This window comes from Mugil cephalus, chromosome 21 (genome assembly GCF_022458985.1).
Source record: "Mugil cephalus isolate CIBA_MC_2020 chromosome 21, CIBA_Mcephalus_1.1, whole genome shotgun sequence".
NCBI lineage: Eukaryota > Metazoa > Chordata > Actinopteri > Mugiliformes > Mugilidae > Mugil > Mugil cephalus.
This window is the reverse complement of record NC_061790.1, coordinates 2,308,740-2,325,327: the sequence shown is the minus strand read 5'-3', so window position 1 is coordinate 2,325,327 and position 16,588 is coordinate 2,308,740. Positions and strand designations below refer to the sequence as shown.

Sequence of the window (16,588 nt, the reverse complement as noted above, 5' to 3'; positions counted from 1 at the left end):
TTTATTAGGTACACCTTGCTAGTAAAAGGTTTGATCCCCTTTTGCCTTCAGAACTGCCTTGATTATTCATGTCATACTTTCGGGTGTTCGAAACATTCCTCAGAGATTTCGGTCCATATTGACATGACAGCATCACACAGTTGCAGCAGATTTGTCGGCTGCACATCTATGATGAGAATCTCTCGTTCCACCACATCCCAAAGGTTCCTCTATTGGATTGAGATCTGGTGACCGTGGAGGCCATTGGAGTACAGTGAACTCATTGTCATGTTCCAGAAACCAGTTTGAGATGATATGAGCTTTGTGACATGGTGCATTATCCTGCTGGAAGTAGCCGTCAGAAGATGGTACGCTGTGGTCATAAAGGGATGGACATGGTCAGCAACAATACTCAGGTAGGCTGTGGCATTTAAGCCATGCTCAGTTTGTACTAAGGGGCCCAAAGAAAATATCCCCCACACCATTACACCACCAGCAACAGCAGCCTGAACTGTTGATACAAGGCAGGACGGATCCATGAACTGTAGTCTCAGTTTAAGCAATATTACCCGAGAGGGTTTAAGCACACCCTCGAGGGTAATATTGCGATTATACAGCAATTACCAACAAAATAAAGCGTATAATTAAATATATATTCATGTTGGTGGACATTTTGCTGTCAAAATTTAAGGTTTTTTGTGAGTGTGCTTCCCATTTCCATGGAAATAAATGGGGTCTGACTAATAACTGGAATGCAATCAGTCACGTCGGTAGACTCCTATTCTCATCCTCCTCCAGCCATTCATTGCAACTGAGACCACCACATAAATCGAAATTAACAGCAAACAGATCCATTTTGTAGCGTATTGTTCAGCTGTTTCCTGCTCCAGCTCTGACAGTTACAATGTTGCTGTGGAGATGGATACAATGTTGCCACAGACTTGGCGGAGCAATATTTTTAGTGATGAGTCAGCCACGCTGTAATGCTGATTTGAACACGTTCTTAATGTCTTATCGACCATTATACAACAAGTAGTTCCGACCAAGTAATCTGATTGGCCAATAAAACATTTAGAACCATGGCAACACTGTAACTGTAAGAGCTGGAGCAGGAAACGGCTGAAAAATACCCTACAAAAGGGATCGGTTTGTTGTTAATTTTGATTTATTTGGTGGTCTCAGTTTCAATTAATTATACGCTTTATTTTGTCGGTAATTGTTGTATAATCGCAATATAATTATTATTACAATATTGCTTAAATCAGATTGTTTGGTTGGAACTTCTATTTCTAATCAAAATTCAAATTAATGACAATAAACCATATTATGTATTGGTGGAAATATATGGGTATAAATACGTGTGTTAGTACCAACAGCAGATCACAAAACATAATCAAAATTAATGTTGAAACCTCATATTTGGAGAGGTCCTCAGGCCGTCTGAACTCCGTATTAGATGATTGGAAAGAAGGCAAACACAGCTGCTCTGCTCTTCTCATTGGGCTGTTGGTTCACATAGAGGTGGTCCCTTTAGACAGAAGACTTTGTTCACTCCTATCTGAAACTCCTTTAAGGGCCCCAGTTTACAACTTTCATGGTCATCTTCTGTAGTTCTGAGAATCTAAAATCTTAACACTAACCCCTAACATTAACCATAACAAAAATAAAAAGGAGTGCACATTTTATTATTTAGTATTTCAGAATTAGTTCATTAGTACCAATCACTACAGAAATGTGGAAAAATCAAGTGTATTTTCCTCAGTTTATCGTCTGGTCTGCATTCATTATGATCATCAGAAAGTACCCTCTTGTTTTGCACTGTAAACAGACTGGTGATAAAACTAAAAGAAAACATTAGCAGATTTTCACACAAGTCCTAAAAGTAGACAAGGAGAGTCCAATTAAATACATGGAACTGAAATACTAGAGAAAGTTAGCCAATATTACATATCATCATAACAAGTTAATCGATGTGGTTCAGTTCCTGGGTTAGGTTCTATAAATCTGGAATTTGTCTTAGTCTGATCTTCTCAACACATGTTTGTGGTGAAGTGTATGATGATGATATGATACTGAGAAATAAGAGCTGACTGTTCATGGATTAAAGTCACCATGCTGAGATACTCGTAAAATTTTAATTTTCATGGCACATGGAACAAGTGTGTGTCCACAGTGACCAGTCACTGAATATATTCAACCAGCATATTATTAATATTTATCTACAGCTCACAAATAGACACAGAGGAGTTGTGTCCAAACCCAAATCCAGGATAGAGAGGTTCAGTGAAGGTGGAGTGGAAGGTGTGGAGAGGAAACAGTTTGTCATTAATGACTTTGTAGAAGGAGATGGTTCCAGCAGAGTAGTTCACATACACTGCTACTCTGCTAGACACAGAGTAAGAAGAGGATGGAAGCTCCATTTCTTGTTTGTTGTGCCAGAGAGAGAAACCATTCTCAGAGCACCACAGACTCCAGGACTGACTGTTGTTCCCAAACCAAGAGTCTTCATCATTTCCTCTCCTTCTGATTGGTTTATAAGTCACTGCTACGAGCACATTTCCTTTCCATTCCACCTCCCAGTAACAGCGATCAGTAACTCCATCTTTACACAGAACCTGACGGACGTTAAAGCTCTCTAGAGGAATGTAAAGCCACTGCCTCTCTCTCACTGTCGTCACCTTTTGGTTATTGTCAGTCACCTGCAATTGCTGGTGTTTTGTGTTTGAGTCCAGTGTGAGTTTACAGGCATCTGTAAACAGTAGATTTCGTTGTTATTATGTGTATTCCCACAACAACAGATGAATGGTTAGTATTTTTACCTATCTGTTAATGTAAATCAGTAAAGCGATTTTATTATTCTGGTGAATCAAACACACACTTACACTTTCTCAGGCCAGGTTTCATCCTCTGCTCTCCACCGTGGTCCACCCTGTAGAAAGAAGAAGCCAGACCAGAAGGTTATCTTATCTATAATTTTAAATGACCTACAGTGCTTCTATGAACATTCTCTCTGAAGCATCCAGCCATCCAATATGAATTATATCACAGTTGAAAGTGAAGAAATGTTGCGTCTTCATACTTGAGTGTGTCCAGTCTCCAGTCTGGATTATCTTTTATATCAGACAGCAGCTTCACTCCTGAGTCTCCTAGATGATTGTAGCTCAGGTCCAGTTCTCTCAGATGGGAGGGGTTAGAGGTCAGAGCCGAGGCCAGAAAAGAACAGCCCTCCTTAGTGACCTGACAACCTGACAACCTACAACAAACAAACAAACTAGTCATGGCATAACGAACAGACGAGCTACTGATGCCATCAATCATTAATCACTTTAAGTCCAAAAATATAAGGGGACGTCTTAAAACTAACGAAATGGCAAGATGCAATTATTGTCTCATACTACATATACTGATTTTATCAACGGAAACTAGAAAACTGCATTCAAACAGTGAATGAATTCTACTCTACAAATCTGTAATCTAGCACATGAAAGTGCTTCTAGAGTTAGAGACTTCAAATTTTTACAACATGATAAACTCCTGACTCCTGACCTAGAGTTCCGTAGACATGTGACTCTTCAGTCCATCAGAAAGAAGCTTCACTCCTGAATCCTTCAGGTCGTTATCACTCAGGTCCAACTCTCTCAGACAAGAGGACTGGAAGCTGAGAACTGAGGCCAGAGCTTCACAGCTTCTCTCTGACATGTTACAATCACTCAACCTGAAAAGAAGAAAGCAAGGAGACATAATTAGGTTTTCTGTCACAATATAAACAAAATAAAGCTACAGTTTTAGTCATCAGCACTTGAAGGAGATATTCTATATACTGACACTTTTTGGTCTGCTTGCTAAATTAAACATCTTAGCTTTCTTACTAACACACCTGCATTTAATCAGTCCAACTCAAATGTGATTTCTTGGACTGTCATTCCATCATTCACAACCATACTTCCTATTTAGCAAGTTAGCATGCTAGTGTTATCATTTACTTTAAAGTATTGCTTGGTACAGTCTCACAGAGCTGCAAGCTTTGCTATAGACTTTTAAATCATGTTTTCCTAAATGGTTCTATCCATTGGAAAATAGGATCAAATAAAGTCAGGAACTGTCACTTTCACTACGATGAGTTGATTGTTTTGAAATCATATCTGGTGAGTTCATCCCTAGAAATCCATCAAACTAAAATAATAATTTAAACACAATAAACTCCTGACCTCAGAGTTTCCAATAGACAGTGTGAACTCTTCAGTCCATCAGAAAGAAGCTTCACTCCTGAATCCTTCAGGTTGTTATCACTCAGGTCCAACTCTCTCAGACAAGAGGACTGGGAGCTGAGAACTGAGGCCAGAGCTTCACAGCTTTTCTTTGACATGTTACAATCATTCAACCTGTAAGTAAGAGGACATGTTGAATTTTTCTGTCAGTAGCTGACCCATGTTCATCACACTCACTATACTTCATCACTGATGACATTTTACATATTGTTCTTCAGAAAAACCTTAGTTACTGCTACAATTTCCAACCTCTTTCCCCATTTTAATACTCTAACTACAATGATTGATGCTTAACTAATTAGATAAGTAAAGTCAAGGCCGCAAATCTAGAAGTCATAAAAACAGCCTTTATACCACTTCATGAATATTTTGTTGAAACTAGCTTAAAGTTGTACATTAAAATAAATCCACAGGAACATCTCCAATTATCTCAGATGATGTCAGCTAGTCTAACAGAAGCCATGCCATTGTTTTCTGGACTTTTCCAAACTGTTTCTGGATAAATAATTTCCTCTACATAAAGCATCCTGACCAACTTGCCCAAATTATACTTTTTTGACAGAATGCCATCATGAATGTAATTTCTCAGACTAATTGTGTGCTATTTGTTTTTGACTGCTAACTGACTGACTGACTATGCTTGTGTTTGATGTGAGTAAATATATCCATTAATCAGATTTTAATACTTTCCACCAAGCCTGTGCAAATCGTTATCTCTTGATAACATGTGGCGTTCCAGAGAGGTTGTATTGTTAAAGCACTTTGTAGTCTATCTGTACAGGTAAACATCATGTATGGCACTAATACACTTTATGTTGCAAATGTTTTCACTTACACAGCTCTTCTGGAGGCTTTGATGACTGGCAGCATCCTGACCAGAGCATCTTCTGAAGCGGAAAATTTCTTTAAGTCAAACACATCCAGATCTTCTTCTGATGACAGTAACATAAAGACCAGAGCTGACCACTGGGCAGGAGAGAGCTTCTTTTCTGAGAGTCTTCCTGAACTCAGGTACTGTTGGATCTTCTCTATTAGTGATTCGTCCTTCAGTTCATTCAGACAGTAGAGCAAATTAAGGCTTCTCTCAGTAGGAAGATCATCTCTCATCTTCTTCTTGATGTACTTCACTGCTTTTCTCTTGGTCTTTAGTCTGTTTCCTCTCTCTCTCACCAGGCCGTGTAGAAGAATCTGACAGGTTTGGAGTGAAAGACCGAGGAGGAAACGCAGGAACAGATCCAGGTGTCCATTTGAACTTTGTAAGGCCTTGTCCACAGCACACTGGTGGAGATGATCCAGGTCAGGTTCATCTTCAAACAAGTTGGACCACAGGGAGGAGTTTTGGGATTTTCCAAGCAGATTGACACCATGATTAATGAATGTCAAATGAACATAGAGAGCAGCCAGAAACTCCTGAACACTCAGATGGATGAAGCAGAACATCTTTTCCTGGTACAGTCCTCTCTCCTCTTTAAAGATCTCTGTGAACACTCCTGAGTACACTGAGGCTGCTGTGATATCGATGCCACACTCTGTCAGGTCTGATTCATAGAAGATCAGGTTTCCTTTCAGCAGCTGATCAAAAGCCACATTTCCCAGTGATTCAATCATCTCCCTGGTGTCTGGACTCCAGTGTGGATCTGTCTCAGCTCCTCCATCATACTTGGCCTTCTTCACTTTGGCCTGAACCACCAGGAAGTGGATGTACATCTCAGTCAGGGTCTTTGGCAGCTCTCCTCCCTCTCTGGTTTCCAACTCATCCTCCAGAACTGTAGCAGTGATCCAGCAGAAGACTGGGATGTGACACATGATGTGGAGGCTTCGTGATGTCTTGATGTGGGAGATGATGCTGCTGGCCTGCTCCTCATCTCTGAACCTCTTCCTGAAGTACTCCTCCTTCTGGGGGTCAGTGAACCCTTTGACCTCTGTCACCATGTCAACACACTCAGGAGGGATCTGATTGGCTGCTGCAGGTCGTGTTGTTATCCAGAGGCGAGCAGAGGGAAGCAGTTTCCCCCTGATGAGGTTTGTCAGCAGCACATCCACTGAGGTGGACTCTGTAATATCAGTCAGGATCTCAGTGTTGTGGAAGTCCAGAGGAGGTCGACACTCATCCAGACCGTCAAAGATGAACACAACCTGGAACTCTTCAAACCTGCAGATTTCTTTGGTTTCAGTGAAGAAATGATGTACAAGTTCCACCAAGCTGAACTTTCTCTTTTTCACCACATTAAGCTCTCTGAAAGTGAATCGAAATATGAACTGGATGTCCTGGTTGGCTTTGTCTTCAGCCCAGTCCAGAGTGAACTTCTGTGTTAAGACTGTTTTCCCAATGCCAGCCACTCCCTTTGTCATCACTGTTCTGATTGGTTCATCTCTGTGAGCTGATGGTTTAAACATGTTGTCACATTGGATTTTATTTTCCAGTTCATCTGTTTTCCTGGAAGCTGTTTCAATCTGTCTGACTTCATGTTCATCATTGACCTCTGATGATTCTCCCTCTTTGATGAGGAGATCTGTGTAGATCTGATTCAGAAAGGTTGAGTTTCCTGCTTTACCGATCCCCTCAAACACACACTGGAGCTTCTTCTTTAGATTTGATTTGAGTTTACGTTGACACAGTCCAGAAGAAGTTCCTGAAAGAACAAATGCATGCTTAAATAAAGTGTTAATAGATGTTAATATTTAAGTGTGGCTGTGGCAGTTCATCCTCTGTGAAAACTTATTCAGCTGTTTTGTCCATGACAAATATTTTTGTCCATAGTTCAGAAAAAATCATGTCTATAGTATATGTACTACAGAATTTTTACATTTCTTAAAAAAAATGACTGAAGTCCCGAACCTAGACAAAGAGAACCCAATCAAGTAAATAAAACAGAAATGCTTGTATTGTTTTTATTTATTTATTCAATAAATGTTGGTGTTGGTGGTTTCCTCTCATCAACTGATGCTACAAAATTTCTGTTGGAGTAAGGTCAGGACTTTGACTTGTTCCTAAACATTCATCTTGTTCTTCTTTAACCGTTCTTCTGGAGAACCACTGGTGTTCTTGGGCTCGTTGTCTTCCTCCAGCTCATGCGAAATATAAGTACTCTGTAATACTAAACTAAAATCTTAAAACAGCTGTTATAAACTCAAAAGTGACTGGTTCTTTATAATATTCAGTATTGGTTCATTTTGGTTCCAGTGATCCAATAATGAAGGCCGTGCTTTTTATTAAAACATTTTTCTGGTGCCGTGCTTTGTGTCTATATAAAGTCAGTACATTTGAAAGTTCTTCAGAGACAAAAATGGCTAAAACAAGGAACCTAATGCAAGAAACATGCCTGAAGATACTGATGCCATATCGCCAAGAAGTGCAGATGCACTCCCTCAGCAGTTGGATCCACTCTTCAAAAATACAGACTGACCAACTGCTTGGAAGATAAACCAAGATCTGGGCTTCAAAGGGTTTCTTCAGCAAGAAATTACCTCATCCTGATCCACAGGTGCAGGGAAAACTACCCAAAGACATCACAGGAGCTCCAACAGCAGTGGTCAAACCACACTAGTGTCCAGTGCTCTGTACATGTTGGACTTTTAAGTCATAGTTTAAGGTCTGAAAAAGATGTCAAGAAGCCCCTGATCAATGAGAGACAGAGGTCAGCCTGGCATTGTTGGGCCCAAGTACACAAGGACTGGACAGCCAGGAACTGGAAGAAGATTCTGTGGTCAAATGAGTCCAGTTTCCATCTTCATCCTCCAGGCCAGACCAGGCCAGGCCAGACCAGGCCAAGCATGTACAGTACCTAGTGTCAAATATGGTGGAGGCAGCATCATGATTTGGGGATGCATGAGTGCTGATGGTGCTGCTCATCTCACTGTCTGTGATGACACATTGAACCTTGACAAATATTGTTCCATTCTTCAAACCCACATGCTCCCTTCTGCACGTGTTCTGTTCCACCAAGGTCCAAACTTGATGTTTCAACAAGATAATGCCCCTTACATCCACACATCCTGGGCCAGTAGAACGTGGCTGCAGGAGTACAGTATCCAGGTCTAAGAATGGCCAGCTCAGTTCCTGGACATGAGCCCCATTGAAAATCAGTGGTGGATTATCAGAAGGTCAGTTTCAAAGAGCAAACCAAAGAATTCAGAAAAATGAAAAGTAGTAATCCTAGAAGAATAGGACAGGATTAGCCTTTATCTGTGAGCTCTACTGCTGCTAATGGCAGGCACACTAAATATTAGTTTGATGATGTGATGGTTTATTTATTTTTTGCTTCAGGTTTGAACACATTCTCTGTTATTTGTTGAGTTTGATACAAGTGACATATTGGAAAGGTCAAAAATCAGTTTTTGTTAGTTTTTCTTGTAAACAACAAACAAAAAAATCTATAATTTGTGTTTGTTTGTGTCTGTCTAATGCAGCCACACCTTTTGAAACACAAAAAAGATTTCTCCACAAATATTTCATGATGATTTCTGAAATTTTAAGTGTCCAAAAACTTTACAGCACCACTGTATAGTGTACACTAAATGTACATAACATTTTTGAGGAAATTAGATGGAATGGAAAAGTAAAAACTCTTCAGTCTCTTACTACTCAGCAGAGAGTCAGCCAGCTCCTCTTGTTTCATTTTTCTCATGTAGTGCAGGGTGATGTTCAGAAAAGCCTCTCTGATGATGCTCCTCTGTTCTTTCTCTTCACCATCCACCTCGTCTTTCTCCCTCTGACTCTTTAAGGTTTCTTGGTCCAGACTCAGAAGATGCTGACAATTCTTCAACTCATCGGTCACAAAGCTGACAATGTTCTCTTTAAGAATCTGAAAGAACATATTAAAATCAGGTTTATAGTTATGTCCACATACAGTAAGGATATATTTATCCAGAAATATTTGGACAGTGACACAATCAGTGACACAATCTTCATAATTTGGGCTCTGCCACTACACTGATAGTATTGTAAGTATTGTTGAGAATCCATCACAGACATCCACTGCCTGAAGTGTGGAACCCATGGACATCACTCTGTGATGGTTTGCCTGGATTTTACTGTAGCTGTCTTCAGTTGTTGCTTGTTTGTGCCTTAAGTTTTGTTTTATACAACTGAAATTCATTCACCAATGTGCTTCTTTTTTCTCAGAATTTAACATTTCAGCTATCTCTCCAACAGATTTCGTCTTTTTTTCACCCTAGGAATGGCCTGTTGTACTTTCATTCAGATCTCCTTTGACTGCATGGCTTCACAGCAACAGCTTCCAAAAGCAAATGCCACACCTAGAATCAACTCCAAATTTTTACACGCTTAAATGATAAAGGATTATTGAGGGAAAAGCTCATGCAATCCATGTAATAGCTTTGAATCAGCTGTCCAATTACTTTTGGTAGTTCCCTTTCCATTGGGCCACTGCCAATATTAAGTTTAGTCTGTGTCAAGAAAGTCCAGAGGATGAATTATTAAACAGAACTGTGTGAAGAAATGAAACGATATGGGAATAAGCAATGACGTAAAAATGTAAGAAATGCATGTCTGCATCATCTGTGCATTCCTATACAGTTCCTTGTATCTCAAATCAAATTTAAGATTATATTTGCTCTCAATCCCTTTCACAAATGTGTGATAGAGGTTCTGATAAGGCCAACATACTTGTAAAAGGCCTACAACCTTCAGGCACTACAATTGTGACAAGCTATCTTATCTATCTTGTCAATATCTTTATGGTATTGATGGGCAGATGGGGAAGTGTTGCTTGTTGTTTACCGGCTGGTTTTATACACACCGTAAATATAGGGTCCAGGTGTGTTTGTTGCTCCTGAGTAGACTGAACCCTGGGATCCTCTGAACTCTGCTGAACCCTGACAAAGAAAACAAAAAAGTGAACATAATTAATAAACATTAATAATTAATAATTAATTAATAAAGGAAACAGGACAATATGAAATACTACAAGGTGTGATATTTTTCTCAGGAATTTTGATTTTAGACTAGTGTCAATTAAGTCAATACTAAGCTATTTAAAATAATTCACATATTCATGTTTTCAGTGTAAATGTGTGCATGGTAGAGTTTTTTTGTTTAGTTTTTTGGTCCTTTGGTTAAGTTACAAAATTATCCATTTTGGCTCATAACAACATCCATACACTTGGCATTTCAATATACAGGCTCAGCAGTTGGTTTAGCTAGTAATAAGTTGCAAAAATGATTCTAAAAGGATTAGTGGGTGAAGTAAATGTTGTATTTGTTTTTCACAAAAATGTCTTCCATTCAAATAACATTGTAGCACGTGTCCCCCATTCTAGGATTTTTGACAGCTGAAGACTCAATAGGTTCTTGGTCAATCATGGGGAACCATAGAGGACCGGATTGTCCTCTATGGGTTAGGGGTAGGGTTAGGGTTAGTAGGCTTGGAGTCCTGGAGGTACAGGTCCAGACTGATTGAGGTTTAGCTGTGAGTGAACCAGTGTCCAGCTTGAGAGAGCTCCTGTGTGTCATTGAGTGTGTGCCTTTCTGACTAAATGTGAAACAATGTTGAATCAACAAAAACTTCAACCCTCTGAAGTACCTCAGAAAACCTAGGAGTTGTGGACCCCCTATTGACCTCTGTTCGTCCATTGTGTCTGGCCATTTGAGACACTTTGAGACCATTCATTTACTTCTATTACTTATATTGTATTATATGTGTCTACCAGAACTATGGCCATGATTCTGACCTCTTTTCCAGTTCTGGACTGCTTCACTTCTCCGAGACATCAGATTTATTTGTATTTGTATAGGGTGTGTACCATTTGAATCATTCATCTTGAATCAAATAAGACTTGAAAGCTGTTTTTGAATTAGGTTGACTTACATAGTTTCTGAAGCATTTGTCTTTTCAAAAGAGACAGGTTCAATCTCGAATGAGTCACTCTTCATGGACACACAGCTGGGTGTAGGAGAGTTCATCCTCTCCTGTTTCTCTGGCCTTCAACACAACACATACAGATGTTTGATTATTAATGATGAAACTAAAATTATTTGAATGCTGAACTCTGCAATGTAGAACAATGAACAGTTACAGTCCCTGGATAAATTTCATTCTGCTGTTTATGCCCTTTGACTTACTTAGTTTCAGAAGAACATTGTCCTTTAAATTGAAATGGTAGCCCCATGGACCAGTCATTCTTCATGGACACACAGCTGGGTGTAGGAGAGTCCATCCTCTCCTGTTTCTCTGGCCTTCAACACAACACATACAAATGTTTAATTAATATTGATGAAACTAAAACTATTTGAATGCTGAACTCTGTAATGAAGAACAATGAACAGTTACAGTCCCTGGATAAATTTCATTCTGCTGTTTATGCCCTTTGACTTACTTAGTTTCAGAAGAACATTGTCCTTTAAATTGAAATGGTAGCCCCATGGACCAGTCACTCTTCATGGACACACAGCTGGTTGGAGGAGAGTCCATCCTCTCCTGTTTCTCTGGCATTCAACACAACACATCCGGATGTTTGAGTTTTCCTGATGAGACCAGAGAGACTCTGAACTCTGACATGAAGAACAGTTGTGGATTAGGATCCAGATCTCACCTGTGAGCTCTGGTTTGGTCATCATATTCCTCACACGGATCTGGTTTAGAGGCAGAGAGTCCCTCCTCTCTGTCCTCACTTATCCATAACACAGTCAACACCTAAACACAAACACATCATTCTATACTAATAGATGGATGCCAAACTCCAAGACTAAAACATCATTAAACATAAACAGCAGATTAGGCAGTAGTCAATCATCTCTAATTACTTAGCAAAAGCAGTGAAGACTGATAATGTATATTTGTATTACATACACTGTCAGTCAAAGGTTTTAGAACAGCACCAGTATCCTCTGGTATAGCTGGTCAGGGCTTCATCCTTCAGCAAGATAATGACCCAAAACTTTAATCCAAGATCTACCAGAACTACGTCAGGAGAAAAACAAGATGGAAAGCTTGGAAACCTGGAGTGGACCATGGCCCAGTCTCTAGACTTCAACGCCATGGAGCTAGTTTGTGTTTAACTGGACAGAGGAGTGAAAGCAAAGAACCCTACAAGTGACACACATTTCTTGGAACCAAAGTCCAAAGTTTAGAATATATTTTAGGTTATATATTGATTCCATGAATTTTTTATTTTTTTTTTTAACTTCAGTTGTTTATTTGGTCCATGCTATCATTTCAGAGTAAAATGAGACATAAAGAAATATCGGAGTTTTCTAAAACTTTTGATCGGTAGTGTACATAAGAAAAATAATAATAACAATAATGATAATACACGTGTCATGAAACTGTTATGAACTCTTGCTCTTATGAAACTGACCATACTGAAGTTTCAAGATGTGAGAATAAAATTCCCTGGTTCTTTCACATGATTAAATAGGGAACTGAAACGTTCTGTTTGTCTTATGATTTTTGATTGTCCCATATGACACTCTGGTTAGAACCTGTTTCCTGGATTAGATTGATCCATTCTTTAGTCTTCACGTTGTTGTTTATAATTTAAAACCATAATAACTTGTCATAAAAACTTATTATAGTTGTCAACGATTATTCCAGTTGATTACTGGAGTCTTTGTTTTGGTCAGATTTATCTGAGTGATTCAAATGAACTGCATCACCCAGATTAAAAAACAAACAAAAAACAATAGAAGTAACAGCGACTTTAATGGAATTCCATAAAGTATTTAGAAGACAGCCATATATTGACAAATTATCTTGTTATCTAGTTTTCCAAGTTTTCTTTTCATTTTACTGTGCATTATAAGCAACAAATCACAGATGTTTTTCAGAAATACTTTCTTCTCTTACAACCAGTTTTACAACAGTTTACTTACCCAGGATCTTTAGAAGCTGTCTACACCATCCGCTGTTTTTCTTGGTCAGTTTCCTGGGTTCTGTGAGGCCAGTGGTCCTGATTTCTGTGTTAACTAGAGAGCAACTAAGTAAGTCCACTGTCTTCGTCAGGCAATTTCACTTCTTCCTTCTTTCATAAGATGTGGCGAAATCACACGGCAAATGACTTTGACACAAAGCATTAGTAGACAAAAAAGTAACTGGTCCCATAAAACAAAGTTATAAAACAGGCTAGCCCGAATATAATCTACCTTTCCTTCGTCTTCATATTAGTAAGCATTGATTATTATTGTTATTATTATTATTATTTTGTTATTATTATTATTATTATTATTATCATTATTATTTAATTGTATGATATACGATATTGAGGAAAGTCCTAGAAATGAATGAATGTTTCTGATAATGTGTTTCCATGCTAACATGACGATTAATGTGCTTGATTTCATGTCTCTCATCTTAATTCTGAGTTCAACATCAAGTATAAAGGGAGAAGTACAACCATTATTTAATGGTCTTGAAACAAATGCATTCATACATAAATCATAGTAGGTACATCTTTGCGTCACATCCACCTCAGAATACACATGCTTTGTTAGGCTGTTGCTGTTGTCCAAAGGGTCACACCCTCACTTGACTTTAGGTAGCCAGGTAATTCAGTGATGTCTGGACTGTCTCATACTCCTACAAAACTTGCCATTTGCATATAATCCACGCCCCTCCTCTGATCACGGCAATGACTCCATAACCCCCGTCCCTTTCCTTTGATATATCTGTATAAATGTGGCACATTTCCAGTGCTCTGGGTCGGCTTACCTTCCCAGACCTACAGTCTGTGTCTGTAAGCACACCGTATACCAGTATTTTTGTTTAACACTTTCCAGTTCAAAGGGAAGAAATACACTTAAACTGGACTCTGTCAGGGGTTAACATACAGCTGCACCACCTTCTGCGAGGCTTTAGCTCAGAGTCTCTTTTCTCTGATACTTACTCCAGGGACGGCGCTGTTACAATATGTAGATGACTTGCTGATAGCAGCTCCTTCCAAACAACAGTGTGAAAAAGACACAGTGAAACTTCTTTGCCATCTCGCTGCAGAAGGCCATAGAGTCTCCTTGAGCAAACTTCAGTTTGTCAAACAAGAAGTGGTTTTCTTGGATCATGTTCTGACACCCCAGGGGAAAACTTTGTCTCGCAAACACATTGAGGCCATTGTTGCCACTCCTAAATCCATCACCAAGAAAGTCTAATATCAAGTCCTTTCCTTCTTGGAAATGTGTTCTTATTGTCGACCTTTCATTCCTAAATTTTCAGACATAGAGAGGCCTCTCAGAGATATCGCACATAAAAAGGACTTGACTGCACATTCTGCTATCTTGCAGGAGCAGAAATCTTCACACTTTTGGGTCAAATTGCAGACCTTTGTCAAATAAAGTCCCTGGCAGTTGTTCAATTCACCCTGGTGGAGTCTTCTCTTTGATGCCTCAAAGAAATTGTGAGTTTTGAGAGCATCAGACTGCTCTTTATTGCCAACAGTACAGGAGAGCAGCACTGTAGTGCACACAGAGTACACCACAATCCTACTCTAAAGTGTAAGGGTCTTACGCACATTTGCCCCTGTGAGGTATACAGTAGATATACTTTTCATTTCAGTGTGCTCCCTTTGTGTTCCAGTAGCATATGCCTGGTTAAGGCCCATCATATTAAGCATCATATTATAATCAAACTAATGACATATCATTGTAATCAATATAACATTATAATCAAACATGACATCATTGTCATCTGTTTCCATTTTCATTTGTCTTCCTAGCACATCACAGGCTTTAAAATTATACCACAACACCTCTCAGCTGCACTTTGGTTGCGATATCACACTGTCCTCCTGGGACTTTCCCATGTAACAGTTCAAAAGTGCATCGCTTTGAACCCTGCGACTCTCCTTCCCCTCCCAGGGGATGGAGAACCTCACTGTATATCAGAAATGCAACAAATTTGTACCCCACATGCTGACTTGTCTGACATGCTTCTGACTAACTCTGATTTTGTGTTTTATGTTGATGGCTCTTTCAGGGATCCTGGTACATGCTGCAGACATGCCGGCTATGCTGTTGTTGATGATCATGCCCCTCTCCTTCCTCATTACTCAGCCCAGGCAGCAGTTGCGGTATGTAAATGCATGACTCACACGTTTGGCAAAGACACAGTTTCAAGTGGAAACACACGAGCAGACGCCGCTGTGACAGTAACTGGATTATAACCCACTCCCTCTATTCTTGCAACCCTACCTCCTGCTCCGTCTCTCACTTCTCGTCCTGCTTCCCTCTCTGATCTCTCTTCCCTTTCTACCCCTGCTGAACGATCAATCTGGTCCAAGAGCAGCTGTTCCTATCTTTCTATCGTTTGGTATAGCCATGATCACAAACCCTGCCTGCCTAAAGTTCTCTATCCTGCTTTTGCTAAGTTGACGCATGGGTTAGACCATGTGTCAAAAGGAGGGATGTGTGTATCGGTACAAAAATATTGGTTTACAAAAGGCTTCACATCTTTCGCAGCAGATTTTTGATTAAAATGCATGATTCGTGCGCAAAACAATCCAGGTAAAACCAAATCCCTCACACACCCAGCAGCACATCCTCTGCTGAACAGACCATTGAATTAACACCAAGTGAGTGTAAAAAAAATACTGCCTTGTGATGGTTGACATGTTTTCGAAAGACATCTGTTTGAACAACTTCATTTTGACCTGTAAACACACTGCTCCTACAACACGCAATCGGGTGACACTAAAAGCTAAATTAACCAAATGTTGCCAAGAGACGGGTTTGTTGTGGCCAACATGGCTGCCCATGATTCTGATGTACATGAGAATGAGAGTGAGCTAACCTATCACCTTTTGAAATTCTCTGTCTCTTGCATCTCCACCCAACACTGGAGTTGGCCCCCTGGGCCCTCCAATGGAAACCACTTTGTGTGAAGTTGCAATATTGAAATATCGTCTTTAACGAAATCTCTTTCAGAGATCAGACATCAAGTGAAGACAGCCCTCCCACAGAGCATTGAGGGACCACTGCACGGCCTACAACCAGGTGATTTTGTGCTGATAAAGGACTTCAAAAGGAAGATGTGGAAACATCACTGGTGGCAAGGACCATACCAAGTGCTGTTGACAATGTACACCGCTGTAAAGGTCACTCACATGTTTTGTAAAGAAATTCTAATTCTAACGAAATTAGGTTCCGTTGCATCCTCATTTTCACACTTCTCACTTTCACGAAAACATCTCGGTATCTCATCATCTTCTATTACTCCAACTGTTATATTATTCATCATATTGTTTATGATTCATTATTCAACAGTTTTGTAAATAAACTGCATATTTCAATTAAGTCGTTGTCAGGAAGGTCCTTGTGAGCTGGAAATACATGACGACTGTATTGAGAGCTGACACTTCAGATATGATGAGATTGATTAATTACTAATAATTAA

The 16,588-nt window shown here is 39.6% G+C and overlaps 1 protein-coding gene across 1 annotated transcript; it reads right to left on the bottom strand.

Moving 5' to 3' along the window:
- Positions 1-1,643: 1,643 nt before the first annotated feature.
- Positions 1,644-13,158, bottom strand: LOC124998670 (NLR family CARD domain-containing protein 3-like). Its single transcript, XM_047573125.1, has 13 exons — positions 13,081-13,158; positions 11,802-11,902; positions 11,586-11,694; positions 11,332-11,445; positions 11,078-11,191; positions 10,010-10,085; positions 8,830-9,052; positions 5,083-6,880; positions 4,188-4,361; positions 3,542-3,694; positions 3,059-3,250; positions 2,862-2,908; positions 1,644-2,728 (listed from the first exon to the last, which is right to left on the bottom strand). Exons 2-13 carry the CDS (start codon positions 11,824-11,826, stop codon positions 2,199-2,201), a joined length of 3,555 nt encoding a protein of 1,184 aa, XP_047429081.1. The 5' UTR covers positions 11,827-11,902; positions 13,081-13,158; the 3' UTR covers positions 1,644-2,198.
- Positions 13,159-16,588: the final 3,430 nt, after the last annotated feature.

Coding starts and splice junctions, on each gene's coding strand:
- LOC124998670 (XM_047573125.1), bottom strand. CDS start 11,826: ATGATGACCAAACCAGAGCTCACAG. Junction 11,695..11,801: donor GACCAAACCAGAGCTCACAG/GTGAGATCTGGA, acceptor GTTGAATGCCAG/AGAAACAGGAGAGGATGGAC. Junction 10,086..11,077: donor ACAAATGCTTCAGAAACTAT/GTAAGTCAACCT, acceptor TTTCTTTGTCAG/GGTTCAGCAGAGTTCAGAGG.